Raw genomic sequence first — 17,091 nt, forward strand, 5'->3', positions numbered from 1 at the left:
TTTGTACTGTTCAAGAATTTCATAAATGTTTTCTCATGGTGGTAGATTCTTTGTAATTACTTCATGATTGAGTTGACCAGCTAAGATTAACAAGCTTATTTATACTCTGTGCATCTGTCCTGACTACCTCTTCTCACCCTAAGGAGAAATGACCAGGTCATCCCCTTGTAATTTTCACAGCACATGTCCAACTCTGTTATACTTACTGTTAAACATATACGAGCCCACAGAAGGTTGGCATACTCCTGATGATGAATAAACTCAGATTTTGCTCTTAAGCAGATATCCGATCAATTAAATCACTGTCAAATGCACTGCAGCTAAGAAGGTTAAAAGGATATAATCACTTTGGAAAACAGGTTGGTAGTTTCTTGAAGTTAAATATGTCTACCACAGGGGCATCTGTGTGGCTCAGTCGGCTAAGCAACTGCCTTCGGCTCAGGTCATGATCCTAGGGTCCTGGGATGGAGCCCCTCATTGGGCTCCCTGCTTGGTGTGAAGACTGCTTCTCTCTCTCTCTCTGCTGCTCCCCCTGTTTGTGTTTTCTCTCAACCAAAAAAGAAAATCTTTAAAAATATATATATATCTATAGATATATATCTATAGATAGATCTACCACATTACCCATCATTGGCATGTGTAACACTGAAGACAAGAGGCACATGATCTTCTATTCCTAGGTATATACCCAAGAAAAAGAAGCACATGTCCACACAAGAACTTACAGGCGGATATTTACAGTAGTAGTATTCATTGTAGCCAAAAAGTAAAGAAAATCCAGTTGTCCATTAATAGATTAAAAATGATGCACTAAAAAAAAAAAAAAAAAAAGATGCACTTAAAAGGAAATAAAGTCCTAATAAAATATTACAACATGGATGAATCACAAACACTATGCTAAGTGAAAAGAAGCCAGCCATAAAAGATTACATATTACATGATTGTCTTTGTGGGACATATCCAGGTAAGCTGAACCTATGGGAAAGCAGATCAGCAGACACCTGGGGCAGGGGGCGGGGATTAAGAGTGCCTGCCGAAGGGGTATTAACGTTACTTCTAGGGCAGATAGGAATTTTCTAAAATTAGCTTGTGATAAAAATCGACAAGTCTGTGAATATACTAAAATCACGGAATTGTTTAGCAATCTCCTTTCCTCCAACAATGGATTAGAAAACACAAGAACCTACAAGGAACAGAGTAAGAGACGGACATCAACGTCATTTTGAGCCTGCTTGCTTTGGCAATGCATATGTGTGTAGGAATTGTTCCTAACAAATCATTTTAACCCAAAACAGTTACGTTCTTTACATAGTACCTCCACATCATGACTTGCATCAAGTTATAGCTTAGAATCTAGTTTCAGGCTGCGTCTCCCTGTGTGGCCCCTCTTGGCAACAGCATTTACCTTTGGCTCAGGGAATACATACCAGCTGTTGGATGAAAGCCATCAAATACTTTATTTGTCTTGGTCATCATGGATACTGCTACTCTTAGTCTGGTATTACAAAATAACCATCTCTATTTAAAAAGTCTTGGGTTAAGCTCTGGAGAATTTTCATAGGCGAACTCTTCTGTGTGGGCTGGATCTGTAAACACTCCAATAAAATCTATTTCCAGGAAGAATGGACCATCCACTTTATCAGCCAAGGTGAATCCAATAGAAGAGATCTACATTTAAAATAGAGAAACTGATCAAAATCTCATACATTGACATTGTTCCTGGAGTTTAAGTTCCATAAGGTGATTAATATACCTGGGTCTTTACACTATCAGGCCTTAACAAGTATACCATAGTTCTATGCTATAGCAAATCGTACAAGGAAGTGAAGGGCTGATTTTCTTTCTACTCCTCTAACCTTTCTTTAAAATAGTGCCACTTAAGACTGGTAAGGACAGCATGGATATCTAATGGAGGATCCTTGAAGTCCTCCTGAACTGGAATACTGTTCTCTTATTTTGGAGCTAAATTAAATGTAGGCAAGCTGAAAAGATGACCACACTACAAGTCCTCCTGCATGGATTTGGTTCATAGAACAGGTCTGAGTCAGTCTGTGTGTGGAATACCAGGGGTGACCTTGTTAAGAATTTTCATCCTTCATTTGCCAACCCTCAAAAATGGACTTGAAATCCTCACAGGAGTTTCGTTTCACTAAAGATCACAGCTCTGAGTTAAAGTACAGGAAAATACTACCTTGTCAAGCAGAAGCTGGTACTGGGCGTCCCGAATTCTTCCTTGATTAGAGAAGAAAAATTTGGAGAAAGGAATCTGAAAAGAGAAACTATTTACTTCAGAGCTAATACAAGCAACTGAAGCATCTGTATGGAACTGCAGTGATAGTTTAATTCTAACATTATTTATTTATTTATTTATAACGATTTTATTTACTTATTTGACAGACGGAGATCACAAGTAAGTAGAGAGGCAGGCAGAGAGAGAGGGGAGGAAGCAGGCTCCCCGCCTAGCAGAGAGCCCAACGAGGGACTCGATCCCAGGACTCTGAGATCATGACCCGAGCTGAAGGCAGAGGCTTAACCCACTGAGCCACCCAGGCACCCAAATTCTAACATTCTTTAATTCTAATCTTATAGTTCTAATTTACACAGTTATGACAAGTGGCCAGGCATTTGGATCATAGATATATTTTTTTAATTGAAGTATTAAGTGTTAGATGAAAACCTTTCTAAGCCAGAAATCCCAAATGAAAAATGGTAAGAGTACAATTTAATTTTTTGACAGCAAAGGCAAAAGATAAATTAGGGAAAAAATATTTCCAACATTTATGGACAAAAACTAGTATCTACAAAGCTTTCACAGGTGACTAAGATTTAATAATCAATGGAAACATGGGGAAGGGGAGAAATGGGCACACTTGTATGCTACTGGTAGGCATAAAGACTGGCATGACTCAGAAAGTAGCCTGCAACTGGGAGGCAGAAGTCCATGATGGCCCCAAGATTTCCACCTTCTATACCCACACACCCTCCAAGGTATTCACCCTAACATCTGCTGTTGGGAAAGGACTATGCATAAGGAAGGCCCCAAAGCACCCGACCTTAATATAGGGAAGATTATCCTCTGAAGGCCCAACTTAATCACTTGAGCCCACAGGAGGACTGGCAAAAGAGGTTAAAAGCAACTCTTGGGAGCAGATTCTTCACTGCTGGCTCTGAAAAGGGCAGAAGCAAAATGACAAGGATTGCAGAAAGCTTCTAGGAGCTGAGAGTGGCACTCAGATGACAACGAGTACAAAAAGCAGGATGTTAGTCCTATAATCATAGGAACTGAATCTGGCCAACAACTACAATGAACTTTTAAGTGAATTTTTCCCCAGAGTCTCTGGAAAGGAATACAGCCCAGTTGACAACCTTGATTTTAGCCTTCTAGGCCCCGAGCATTGAACCCAGCTATATCGAGCCCAACTCATGACCTATTGAACTGTGACCTAATAAACATGGGCCGTTTGAAGTTGCTAAGTTTATGGCAATGTTTTATGTAGAAAACTGATGGCAATTACTTTTTTAAGATTTTATTTTTTTGTCAGAAACAGCATGAGGAGCAGCAGGCAGAAGCAGAGGGAGAAGAAGGCTCTCTGTCAAGAAAGGAGCTTGAGGGACGCCTGGGTGGCTAAGCAGCTGCCTTCGGCTCAGGTCATGATCCCAGCGTCCCGGGATCGAGTCCCACATCAGGCTCCTTGCTCGGCAGGGAGCCTGCTTCTCCCTCAGCCTCTGCCTGCCATTCTGTCTGCTTGTGCTCGCTCTCTCTCTCTGACAAATTAAAAAAAAAAAAAGAAAGAAAAGAAAAGAGCTTGATGTTGGGCTTGATCCCAGGACTCTGGATCCCAGGAGTCCTGGGATCAAGCCTGGAGCCCAAGGCAGACACTTCACCGACTGAGCCACCCAGGTGTCCCACTAATGGCAGTATTTAGCAAATTTTGAAATGTTGGAACTCTGACCAACCAATTTCACTTTTAGGAATATATGTTATAAACTCTGACAAATACATAAAGATACAGCTTTTTCTGGGCACCTGGGTGGCTCAATGGGTTAGGCCTCTGCCTTTGGCTCAGGTCATGATCCCAGGGTCCGGGATCGAGCCATGCATTCTGCTCTCTGCTCAGCGGGATGTCTGCTTCTCCCTCTCCCACTTCCCCTGCTTGTGTTCCGTCTCTTACTCTCTATCAAATAAATAAATAAAATATTTAAAAATAAAATTTTTTTTAAAAGAGTAACACCTCAAAAAAATTTTTTTTTAAACTTATAGCAGGGGCACCTGGGTGGCTCAGTGGGTTAAAGCCTCTGCCTTCGGCTCAAGTCATGATCCCAGGGTCCTGGAATCAAGCCCTGCATCGGGCTCTCTGCTCAGCGGGGAGCCTGCTTCCCCCTCTCTCTCTGCCTGCCTCTCTGCCTACTTGTGATCTCTATTAAATAAATAAATAAAATCTTAAAAAAAAAAAAAACTTATAGCAACTGGGAACAACCCAGTATCTTTTTTTTTTTTTAAAGACTTTATTTATTTATTTGGCAGACAGAGATTACAAGTAGGCAGAGAGGCAGGCAGAGAGGAGGAAGCAGGCTCCCTGCTGAGCAGAAAGCCTGATGTGGGACTCGATCCCAGGACCCGAGATCATGACCTGAGCCAAAGGCAGCGGCTTAACCCACTGAGCCACCCAGGCGCCCCCCCAGTATCTATTAATAGAGGAATCAACTAGAGGACTTCCATGGAACCAAAAATACCAAATAAAATAACAAAAAAAGGAGAGTAACTCCACACATTGATATGGAAGCTCTCTGGGATTTAAATTTTATTTATTTTTTTAGAGGGGTAGGGTTGCAGAGGAATAGAATCCTATGAAGGCTCCACACCCAGCAGAGGGAGCCTGATGTTGGATTCGATCTCATGACTCTGAGATCACGACCTGGGTCGAAAACAAGAGTCGGTCGCTTAACCACAGAGCCACATAGGAACCCCTAGGATTTAAATTTTAAAAATAAGCACAGAAGATGCCCAAAGCATGCTATTTTTATTTTTGAGTAGGAAAAATTGGAGAAACTAGGAGTAAGTACTTATTTTTGCTTATATCTGCATAATGTAACTGCCAAGCTACTCAAGAAACTACTGAAAAGTGACTACCTACCCCGGGTGGGCACGAAGAGGGTGGATGGGGACACGAGTGGGAGTGAGACTTCTCACTGTACATCACTTTAGATTTTGATGTTTGAGCCAAAAAATATAAATGTTTAAAAAAATGTGCTGTTCAGATTATCACCAAAAGCACTTGTTGACATAAAAACAAACTCAAAAACTCAGATTCAAACCCACCACTATACAAGATAACACTGCTCACACAGCAGATTAAAATGCAGTCATATCCAGGGGCATGTGGGTGGCTCAGTCAGTTAAGCACTGGACCCTTGGTTTCCACTCAGGTCATGATCTCAGGGTGGTGTGCTGCATGGAGCCCTGCATCAGGCTCCCTGCTCAACACGCAGTCTGTTTGAGATTCTCTCTCCCTCTACCTCTCCCGCTCATGCTCACTCACTCTAAAATAAATCTGAATAAATAAATGTAAATAAATAAGTCATAAATCAATAATACATACATACTTACATATATATGGTCACATCCTAGTTCCCCCACTCCCTTCATTCCTGTCAAACAAACCTGGAAAGGTCCCCCCCACCATCAGTTTCTCATTTTGCATCCTAGTTTGGCAGTTCGACTACCTCATTATTCAAAACATATTGTGGAAATGGAATCAAGGCTACCTGCTTATCATGCGTCATGTGTCACATACTACACCATTCCGCAAACTAATCTCTTCTGCCTTTTTGACACAATTCTCTAAAACCACTGTCTACACCAAGGGAACTGGATATTTTTGGCTGGATAAAAGCTAAGAAGGAAAATTACATCTTTATAAAAGAAAAGGATGCACAGTTCTTTCTCTACAAGTGACAGTAAACTATATAATTTTTCCATCATTTTCCTGTTTTCTCTCCATTATCAGAGTAAATATTTGAGCACCTCACTTCTATTTACTACAGGAGACTTATTCATGAACAACCGAACAGCAATTAGTAACATTTAATTAAAAACCTCTTGAGCGTCTGGGTGCCTCAGTCGGTTAAGCCTCTGCCTTCAGTTCAGGTCATGATCTCAGGGTCATGGGATCAAGTCCCACATCAGACTCCCTGCTCAGTGAAGTGTCTGCTTCTCTCTCTCCCTCTCCCACTACCTGTGCGATCTCTGTCAATAAATAAAATCTAAAACAAAACAAAAACCTCTTGGGCACCCGGGTGGCTTAGTCTGTAAGTATCTGCCTTCAATGTTTGGGATGGAGACATTGGGCTCCCCACTCTGGGGTGTCTGCTTCTCCCTCTCCATCTGCCCCTTCCCCTGCCTATGCAGGCTTACTCTCTCTCTTAAATAATAACTAAAAAAAATTTTTTTTAAAGATTTTATTTGTTTATTTGACAGAGAGAGAGATCACAAGTAGACAGAGAGGCAGGCAGAAAGAGAGAGAGAAGCAGGCTCCCTGCTGAACAGGAAGCCCGACACAGGGCTCGATTCCAGGACCCTGAGATCATAACCTGAGCCAAAGGCGGAGGCTTCACCCACTGAGCCACCTAGGCACCAATAATAACTAAAATCTTAAAAAAATAAAAACCTCTTGTGACTACACTTAAAGGTGGTGAGCAATGAGTAATATATATAAATGCTGAATCACTATGTTGCACATCTGACACTCATATAACACTGTACTTCAATAATACTCTAATAAAAGAAAAATCTCTTCCCCATCACTTTCCCTCAATAATTTAAAGAGAGCTGTTGCAAACAACTATTCTCTCCAGACAAAGATTAGGACTCTATGTATTTTCAGGGAAGAAAGTAATCGTTAACAATTAAACAGTAATACTATAGAATAATCTGGCAATGTGCAAATGCCTTAAAAATAAATCATTTATTCTAGGAATGTTATTTCTAAGAATATATCCTAAGAAAATAAGGTTATCTACTTCAGAGTTTGGTACAACAGTACAAAATTCTGAAAACAATCTAAATGTACAATAATAAAGGATGAAATAACTAAAATCTGGTTTATTTTATAGTAATTTAAGCAGAAATTAAAAATGTAAAAATATTTCAGCAGAAAGTTATATGTAAAACTCAGTGAACAATGTATATTATAAAACATATAGGATCATGACCTGAGCCAAAGGCAGATGAGATGCTTATCAACTGAGCTACCCAGGCACCTCAAATCAATAAATCTTAAAAGAAAAAAGAAAAAAACAGGGTAATGTTACTCAAAGTAACTGGGTTAGAGGGTACAATTCTAGCTACAGGGATCAGACGTCTTTGAGGTGAATTTCGACCTGACAGGTGAATGACAGAAAAGAGGAAGCAGGTGAGGCTATGGGGGAAGAGCATACCAGAGATAAACACCAAGTGCAAAGGCTCTGAGAGGGAGGTGAGCTTGTTGGGTGTGACACACAGGAAAGGGGCCATTATGGAGGAGGGAGGGAGGTGGGAGATGCAGGATCAAGACAGGGGTCCAATACTATAGGCCCAGTAAGCCACGTTAAGGAGTTTGGGCTTTAAGGGGAAGCCACCAGAGGGTTTTAAGCATGTGAGTGATGTAATCTGCACTATGCTGTTGGATCACTCTGGCTGCTATGTGGAGAGTGGATTTTAGGAGGCAAGAGAGCAAAGGAAACCAATCAAGAAGCTGCTGTAGTAATCCAAAGGCACTGGGATGACAGTGAGAGAGATGGGTGAGAAATGATCATACTCTGGGTGTATTTCAGAGGTATAGGTGATAAGATTTGCTAACAGGCTATATGTGGGATAAGGAGGAAAGGAATCCAGAATGACCCTTAGGTTTAAGTTTAAGCAAAATGGGGACTTTCTTTTGAGTTTAAGGATTAAAAATCTTTCAGTAGGCAGAAGAAAAGAATGGGCAGTTGAAATTCATTCCCTGAATTTCTGTTTATTTTCCTCCAGGCAAACGTTTTTTAACTTCTCAGAGCTTCTTCTCACCAAGTATTGTATATTGTATTACCAAGAAATAAATAAAAATTTCATGATTGTGAAATAGGAAGCATATATTGCTCTTAGGGAGTTGCCTGGAAGAGAGGATATGGCAGAAATTTAAACACCTACTTGCGCCCAGAGCAGACATGTATCCATGACTTAGCATGGACCTAGTCACAACTTTATAAAAAATATTTACTGGTTAGGAAACTAGCATTTATATTAATGAAAGAAAAAATCAATTATATAAATCTTACCCTTAAGTCAGTTATCTTCTTTCCCTTTCCACACCTTCCAAGAAGGGTTAATAAGGAAAAGAAATGAACCAAACAACAGCGTAACCATGATCTCAAGACTTCATTTTCATACACAGTAAAGACTTGTGCTGTTACCTTGACCTCCTGCCAGTAGGGCCCCCCACGGGTGAACATGAAGTAACTGTACATCTGATTCTTCCTCTGGATTATATCCGTGTCCTCTCGGATATTCACCATCCAAGGCCGACCATCTCCACGCACACGGAGATACAGAGTGTTGAACTGGGACCAATCATAAGCCCTCTTTTTCTCAAAAGGGCCCTACAATACAGAAAGGAAAATTAATTCATCTCATTTTCCACCAAAAGCAAAATGTGAGTCGTTATCTTTTGCAGCATCAAAAGGACCCACTAGGCATTTTTCTGACTTTTCTACCACCATTAGGAGGCAGACAAATCTGGTGATTCTTTTTCTTTTTTTTTTTTAAAGATTATTTATTTATTTATTTGACAGAGAGAGAGAGAGAGAGAGAGATCACAAATAGGCAGAGAGGCAGGCAGAGAGAGAGAGAGAGAGAGGAGGAAGCAGGCTCCCTGCTGAACAGAGAGCTCGATGCGGGACTCGATCCCAGGACCTTGAGATCATGACCTGAGCCAAAGGCAGGAGCTTAACCCACTGAGCCACCCAGGCGCTCAAATCTGGTGATTCTTATGTTAGTACAAAATATTGACACAGTTTTGTTTCTAAAGTTATGTTCAAGACATGATTGGCCCAGGACAGTGTTGACGTGTGGCAGGCACTCGATTGTATCAATGAATGGAAATGAATTACACTATGTACCTTTTTACCCTGGTCCTATGGAGCAATGGATTTTGAGTGTACATGACAGCTGCCTTCCCATAGATCAGAAAACCTATGAAAGAGGTGAAGTTTTAAAACTGCTGTTTTATAAAAATAGCTACTATCCATGGAAAACTTACCCTAAGCTCTCACTCTGAGGGCAGAATTTCATCCTCATAGCCCTATGAGATAGGTACTATCATTGTGCTCCACCTTACAGATGAAGAAACTGAGCACTCAACTAGGAAGTGGCAGATCCAGTGTCATTTAACTCCAAAATGTGTATTCTTAACAACTATCTATACCATCTCTTGCAGGAAAAGTGGAACGTAGTGTTAATTAACAAAGGTGTTTATTTATACCAATCTCAAAGGTAATCTGATTTCAAGAAGAGCAGTGCTCACATATGAACTATTATTTACTAGCTGTATAACTTCTTTAAAGATATTATTTGTTTATTTTAAAGAGAGAAAGACAGTGGGACACCTGAGTGGCTCGGTCAGTTAAGTTGGTGGGTTAAATGGGTCACGATCCCAGGGTCCTAGAATAGAATCCTGAGTTGGGCCCCTTGCTCAGCAGGGAGCTTGTTTCTCCCTCTCCCTCTGCCTACTGCTCCCCCTACTTGTGCGTGCGTGCACATTCTCTCTCTCTTTTGGACAAATAAGTAAAATCTTTTTTTATTTTTTTAAGATTTTATTTATTTATTTGACAGAGAGAGATCACAAGTAGGCAGAGAGGCAGGCAGAGAAAGAGAGGAGGAAGCAGGCTCCCCGAGGAGCAGAAAGCCCGATGTGGGACTCGATCCCAGGACCCTGGGATCATGACCTGAGCCGAAGGCAGAGGCTTTAACCCACTGAGCCACCCAGGCGTCTCTGGACAAATAAATAAAATCTTAAAAAAAAAAACACCAACAACAGAGAGTGTGTACACATACCAAGCATGAGGAAGGTATGTGTGGAAGAGGGGCAGAGGGGGAAGGAGAAGGACAAGCAGACTCCACATGAGGTTGGAGTCCCACGCGGGGCTCAATCTCAGATTACCATCTGAGCAGAAACCAAGAGTCCGTTGCTCTACCAACTGAGCCACCCAGGTGCCCAAGTAGCTATATAACCTTAGACAAGTTACTAAATCTCCCAAAGCCTCAGTTCCCTCATCTATAAGATGAGGATGACCACACCTTGGAGGAGAGTTGGGAGGAATTAAAGGGATGTAAATATATATAGAGAGGGATATAGATAGATAGATGTATATATTTATATACATTTATGTATAAACATATATAAAGTAGCGCAAGGACTGGCAGGGCACACTTAATAAATTTTATCACCTATTTTCAATACCCCCCAGTGTGTATCTAACTGCAGAATTATTTTCTTCTGTGGATTTCAGGCACTGGAAAAAAAAATCTTTGAAAGCATACGTCTCTGCAACAACACATATCTTTCATTCTCATCATTATCTGGATATAGGAAGCCTAAGACTATGCCTAACATTTGCCATTCTCCTTAGAGCACAATATCCAAGCAAACATCCAAGGGCTGTGGCCAAGGCCAGGCATGGGAGCCTGTGCAGGCAGCCCTGGAATAACACCTGGTCAGCAAATTTGCAAAAAGCCACAGGTTGATGGTAAGACAAAGAAGTCAACCAAAGTAACTGTGGAAAACAGTGTTCTGATTAGAAACTATAAGGCTAAAGACAAAAGAAACTATATACAAACACTGTATTCTGGTTGGTAAGCTTATTTCTCACAGAGTTATGGGTTAAAAATTCTAAAACTGCTCTGCATGTACCCTGGGGTTGAATTCATAGGTAAACTGATGGTAAGTGATGGGAGACAGGTTTCCCACTAATATAGAGGGAAATTATAGATAAGCAAGAGGGAGAAGCCCAGGATGAACCACATGGTACTGGATTAGAGTCAGAGCACAGCATGAACTCATATTTAGTGTACTACAGATACAGAAATATTTACAGGCATGTTTCCACATCTCTAGATGGGGTTGGTGCACATCCTTGTATTTCCTGCCGTTTCCACTAAGAGGTCCTGGAAGTAATGTCAACCCAGTGGCAACAAATCTACCCAAGCACCCACAGCTCCAAAAAAACAAACAAGGGCTCCTTCAAGAAATGGCTAATTCTAGTGTTGGGACAGAGAAAATACAAGATGTGTTTAGAGTATCCTGTAGTGCAAGAAAGTGCTAAAAAACAAAAAAATAGAGGCATGTCAAAGGAACAAAACCCAACCTGAAAGAGCTGCCAATGGCCAAAGTTAAAACAATTTGAGCAACAAAGTAAATAACATAGTACTGGATTAGAACCGGAAGTTTGAGAGCCATACAAAATGACTTCCTGACTAAATAAGTAAATGTGGGAGAATAAATCAATCTTCCTTTCTGAAGAATCCCAAATAATTTGTGTAAATACCACTCCTTTCAAGAGATACAACTTAATCCCATGCCCTACCCCATGACTTGAATATAGGACACACCTACTGACTTGCTTCCAAACAGTGTATGGAAAGAAAAAGAAAAAAAGTAATTTAACAATGGAGTACTGGAGGAACATTATCTTGGCCAGGTGGTCATGGTGAACCCATCAGTGTTAAGTCAGGTTGCTAGCACGAGCCCCTGATAAGAGTTATGAGAAGGGTACTTCAACTCTATAGTATTCTTCCTAAAAATCCAATAACCCAGACCTACCAGGAGAAAAAAAAAAAAAAAGAAAATCCCGATTTGAGGGGTATTCCACAAAATGCCAGGCCAGGATTTCTCACATCCTCATGAAAAATAAGTAAAGACTAGAAAATTATCGCAGACGAGAGGAGACTAAGGAGCCTAAGGATGTAATGTGGTGTCCCAGGTGGGATCCTGGAACAAAAAAAGGAAAAATGGAAAAACTGGTAAAATCCAAATAGTATCTGGAATTAGTTAATAGTATGTACCAATGTTGGTTTCTTAGTTGTGATAAATGTACTATAGCAATGTTATGATGGCAACAGTTGGAGAAAATGGGTGAGGGACACATGGAACTTTCTGGACTCTATGTACAATTCTTGTGTAAAACTACAACTATTCTAAAATAAAAAGTTTACTTAAAGAAAATAAAGCCACAGGTGACCCTCCATCTACCCTAAGGAACCCCTGACCATCACAGGATCTGTGATCTATTAGAGAAGATGCAAATCTCCACAAATCATTGTTTAAACGTCTGACTTCTCAGAACTCCTCAAACTAAGAATGGCCCCACCCTGGCCCAAAGTGATGCCTAGAAACAAGTACCCGTTCTTCAGGAACCACATCCCCCTTGTGCTTCGGCTTTATACCTGTGTCCAATAGTTACTTAACGCCATACACAGATGACCTGCCAGGTGTGTTCATTTACAGAAACAAAAGCCATATGCTATGGTTCTATTCGGGCTACAGTGAAATTCACCAAAGTTCACTAAAAAACTGAGGCTCTGGGGCTTCACTTACCCTTGGAATCCTGGATATCATTGCACAGTACCCACTGCGGCCACTTTCCCCATCCTTAGGCACCTCAGAGCTCAAAGTTCCATACAGCAGTGCACTCTGATTATTCTTGCCCATTTTCAGGAACACTTCACTTCTGCCTCCAATAGACTTATCAGAAGTCACTACCCACTTATCCAAATCTTCTTTTCCACGGAACTGCCAGACAACCTTAGCTTGTTCCATCAAGACCTCATGCAGAGGGCGGCCTTCAGGGCCTATCCAATGATTCACAATATCATCCTTCAAACGCCTAAAATGGTCCTTTATTTCATCTTTAATTGCTTTATCAAAACTAACTTCAGGCTTTTCTTCAGGAGATGCTATATCCAAAGCAACTTCTCTCTGGTGATGTCCTTGCAAATCCCCTTCAGATTTCCTCTGAGAGGAGGTTCTACCAGAAGCAGCCACAGGCTTCTGAAGACTACTAGAACAATAGTCTGCAAAGCGGGTACCCAAATATGGGCATGAGGCATATGGCTTTGGGCAATGTCTGAAAATATAAGCGCCATTCAGAAACCTGAGAACCAAAGCCATGGTAAGATAAAGTCCAGATGTAAATTTCTCCCTGGGCTATGAGGGAAAGAAACTTCAGCAAACGGGCCAATTCCACCTAGAACAAAAAAGACACTGAACAGTTACCAGGGTAGCAATGAATGCATCACAATTTCAAATGTAACACAGATCATGTATTGTGAAATTCAGGAACTTATTTTTTAATACTGTAAACATTTACCCAGGGCCTTACTATGAGCAGAATATTGTTTGCAGAGTATGTAAAGCATCCAATTACCTTGAGAAAAAAATGCCAAAAGGGAAAGAAAGAGGCCTCCTTTACGGAGTTATTTACCCCAAAATAATTCAATTACACACTTCAAAAAGTTGTGTCAATTTTTTTTTTTTTTTGCGATTTTATTTATTTTTCAGAGAGAAAGAGAAAGAACATAAGCAGGAAGGAGGGGCAGAGGCAGAGAGAGAAGCAGTCTCCCTGCCAAGCAGGAATCCTGAATCAGGACTTGATCCCAGGACCCCAAATCATGACCTAAGCCAAAGGCAGGTGTCCCAAGGTTGTGTCAATTTTTTTTTTTTTTTTAAGATTTTATTGACTTATTTGAGAGAGACAGTGAGAAAGGGAACACAGGCAGGGGGAGTAGGAGAGAGAGGAGGAGGCCTCCCACTGAGCAGGGAGCCGGACGTAGGGCTCAATCCCAGGGCCCTGAGATCATGACCCAAGCCAAAGGCAGATGCTGCATGACTGAGCGACCCAGGCAACCCGCTTGTGTCAATCTTAAATTTTTATGCTGGATTTTTAAAGAAATCATTGATTCCTAAATAGATATTCAACTAATTCACTGCGGACCTAGGCTAAGTGACATTTTAGCACTTCATCTACAAAAACAACTATAGTGTGCACTGTATGTGGAGTCACAAAACGTGACCACTTATTAGGTTATGATATTGTGAATACTGGCAATTTCAGACTGCTAAACCTAATCAACTTCTTTATCCTCAGGTAAAGCTATTGATCTTTTGAAGTCTCTAATTTCTTGGGGGTAGGCTGTGTTAATGTGTCCTCTACCTACCTTAAGGCATTCTTCTGAAGATCAGATGGAATGACGGATATAAGAGTGTTCTCTGATAACATCCCCAAGAATCTTCATGTCTACAAAGCTCCACACTTTGGTCCACACTTTGAGTAGCAAGGATTGGACTCAGTCACTATCTGAGCTCCCCAAATCTAGAACCTAAACAATAACACTAATACCATCACATTTAAATGTCATTCTTAATACTCTCAAACCACCTGACATATTATCTCACTGAATGCACACAAGACTCCTGTAGGACAAGTCAGGTAGATATTTCCTTCTTCTAGGAAACAGACACCAACAGGTGAAGTGATTAGCCGAAGCTCACAACGCTCACCAGTATGGAAGCTGGGACCAGAACCCTAGTCTTAAGCCCTTCTACTACATGCTCCTGCCTCTACATGTAAAACAACAGCAATAGGGGCACCTGGGTGGCTCACTGGGTTAAAGCGTCTGCCTTCGGCTCGGATCAGGATCCCGGAGTACTGAGATCCAGCCCCTCATCAGGCTCCATGCTCAGCAGGGAGCCTGTTCAGTTTCTCCCTCTCCCTCTGTCCCCCCCACCCCTGCTCGGGGGCACACATGCATGCGCTCACTCTATCTCACACGTGTACTATCTTGCACTCAAATAAATACATAAAATCCTTAAAAAACAACAACAAAACATCAGCAATGTAAGTTCTATAGCTCTGATAAAATAACAACTTTGGCTAAATAGTCCTCTCTCCTACTTACTCCAGCCACCCCTAACAGAAATAAAATATGCACTGTCAAATTATTTGTCTTTCTCCTGTCTTGGCCCAAAGACCAGGAGAGAGGAAAAACAAAAATTCATCTCCCCAACCTCACCTGAGTCCCATCCCCATTCTCTACTCCAACACTCACAAACACTCGCAGTCCAACAAGTGCCAACCAGTAGTCCCTCTCTCAGCTTCAGGCCTTGACAAATTGCTGCTCCCAGGCCTGGAGGGGCCTCTGTGGAATTTGCCTAGCTAATGTATCCTCTGAAACTCAGCTCAGACATCCTTCATCTTCATTCCTAACAACCTCCCAGGTGAGGCCCTTGTCACTGGCCCATTAGACACTCTTTAAGTACCAAAGCACCCCTGACTCTAATCTCTACCTCAAACCATCCTTTGCCTGGCAACAAAAGGAATTTGTCTAAATATGACTGTACTCCCCTTATAATAAGTCAGCAATAACTCCCCCCCACACACACAGAAATTCAAACCCCTAAAATAGTGCACAAGGCCCAACTCCATGACCTAACTTCTACTCACATCCATGACCAATAACCTCAGCTCTATTAAGGCCAACTATAGGGGCGCCTGGGTGGCTCAGTGGGTTAAGCCTCTGCCTTAGGCTCAGGTCATGGTCTCAGGGTCCTGGGATGGAGACCCGTATCAGGCTCTCTGCTCAGCAGGGAGTCTGCTTCCCCCCTCTCCCTCTACCTGCTTGTGATCTCTCTCTGTCAAATAAATAAATAAAAATCTTTTTAAAAAAAGGGGGGGGCACCTGGGTGGCTCAGTGGGTTGGAGCCTCTGCCTTCGGCTCAGGTCATGATCTCGGGATCCCGGGATCGAGCCCCATATCGGGCTCTCTGCTCAGCAGGGAGCCTGCTTCCTCCTCTCTCTCTCTGCCTGCCTCTCTACCGACTTGTGATCTCTCTGTCAAATAAATAAAATCTTTAAAAAAAAAAAAAAAAAAAAAGACCAACTCTAGGGGCACCTGGGTGGCTCAAGGAGGTGAAGCATCTGCCTCTGGTTCAGGTCATGATCCCAGGGTCCTGGGATCCAGCCCCTCACTGGGCTCCTTGCTCAGCAGGGAGTCCGCTTCTTCTGCCCTCTGCTTCCTCCCCGCCCCAGGCTCTCTTTCTCTCAAATAAATAAATAAAATCTTAAAAAAAAAAAAAAAGGAGAGAACTAGGAAAATTAAAAAGTTGATCTGAGGTCCTGGAATCATAGATAATATTTCAATTTTCCTCACTGATGGTGTTTAATTTTACCTCTACACATAAAGGAAGTTGGGAAACAAATGATAATTCCATAAAATGGAATTTGTACTATGAAAAATGATTCCTGTGAACCCCATCCTTAGGTTACACTACTAAGTGGCAAGTAAGGATGAATCAAAATTGCATGCAAACTAATATTACAAGCATAAAAATGTACCGACAAAAAAAGATTTGAGGGAGGAAAAAAAAAGGCTTAAAGTCATATGCAGGATAATGGGATTATGAGTAACAATATTCACCGTACCTGCGAAGTCCTCAGTAGTGCGTTACTTCTCTAATAATATAACGCTAATTATAAATTTTTGTTTAGTATTTTTACCAAAGAACATCAAGTAAAACCCTTCATCAACTGGATGACCGCTGGCCGAAACTGGTAATTTTTGACCGCCGCGTTACCCACGGAGCTAAAAGAGAGCTGTCTTCGTCCAGATTGTAGATCCAGGGCTGACCACGCGCCCGGAACCGTTGCAAGTATCGTTCACTGACGCCTCACAACCACCCTGCGAGGTTCTGTTATTATTCCGATTACAGAGACGAGGAAAAGGAGGTTCCAAGAATAAATGACGAGGTCACACAGCCAGTAACACGCAAAACCAAACTCTGGAGCCTCGGTCTTTAACTCCCCGTCTGATTCAGGGGAGCGGTCCGGAGCAGGCCACGGCGAGGCGACCCCCTCTATCCTCACCTGCTAGGGCTGTGGCTCCCCACACCCCGCCGGCGTCCGCTGGTCTCCCCGCCGGAGCCCGACAGCGCCTTCCAACCGGGTCCCCGCTTTTCCCGACCGGGTACTCCGCTTTTCTCGTGCGGGTCCATCTGCTTTTCTAGCCCGGCGTCGAACTAGGCC

The 17,091-nt window shown here is 42.0% G+C and overlaps 1 protein-coding gene across 2 annotated transcripts; it reads right to left on the bottom strand.

Moving 5' to 3' along the window:
- Window positions 1-1,433: 1,433 nt before the first annotated feature.
- Window positions 1,434-17,062, bottom strand: NDUFAF1 (NADH:ubiquinone oxidoreductase complex assembly factor 1). 2 transcript variants are annotated; one of them, XM_059181206.1, is made up of 5 exons: window positions 16,933-17,062; window positions 12,609-13,257; window positions 8,431-8,616; window positions 2,192-2,266; window positions 1,434-1,668 (listed from the first exon to the last, which is right to left on the bottom strand). In XM_059181206.1, exons 2-5 carry the CDS (start codon window positions 13,179-13,181, stop codon window positions 1,519-1,521), a joined length of 984 nt encoding a protein of 327 aa, XP_059037189.1. In that variant the 5' UTR covers window positions 13,182-13,257; window positions 16,933-17,062; the 3' UTR covers window positions 1,434-1,518. The 2 variants fall into 2 exon arrangements, with proteins under 2 accessions (XP_059037189.1, XP_059037190.1); XM_059181207.1 differs by lacking the exon at window positions 16,933-17,062 and adding an exon at window positions 16,492-16,814.
- Between the last annotated feature and the right edge of the window lie 29 nt (window positions 17,063-17,091).

This window comes from Mustela lutreola, chromosome 7, assembly GCF_030435805.1.
Source record: "Mustela lutreola isolate mMusLut2 chromosome 7, mMusLut2.pri, whole genome shotgun sequence".
Classification (NCBI taxonomy): domain Eukaryota; kingdom Metazoa; phylum Chordata; class Mammalia; order Carnivora; family Mustelidae; genus Mustela; species Mustela lutreola.

What these genes read in the sequence shown, in the direction of transcription:
- NDUFAF1 (XM_059181206.1), bottom strand. Translation starts at nt 13,181, where the DNA reads ATGGCTTTGGTTCTCAGGTTTCTGAATGGCGCTTATATTTTCAGACAT. An exon ending in TGATATCCAGGATTCCAAGG is followed by an intron (nt 8,617 to 12,608) that starts GTAAGTGAAGCC and finishes TCTGTATTGTAG; the next exon opens with GGCCCTTTTGAGAAAAAGAG. An exon ending in CCTACTGGCAGGAGGTCAAG is followed by an intron (nt 2,267 to 8,430) that starts GTAACAGCACAA and finishes TTCTCTTTTCAG; the next exon opens with ATTCCTTTCTCCAAATTTTT.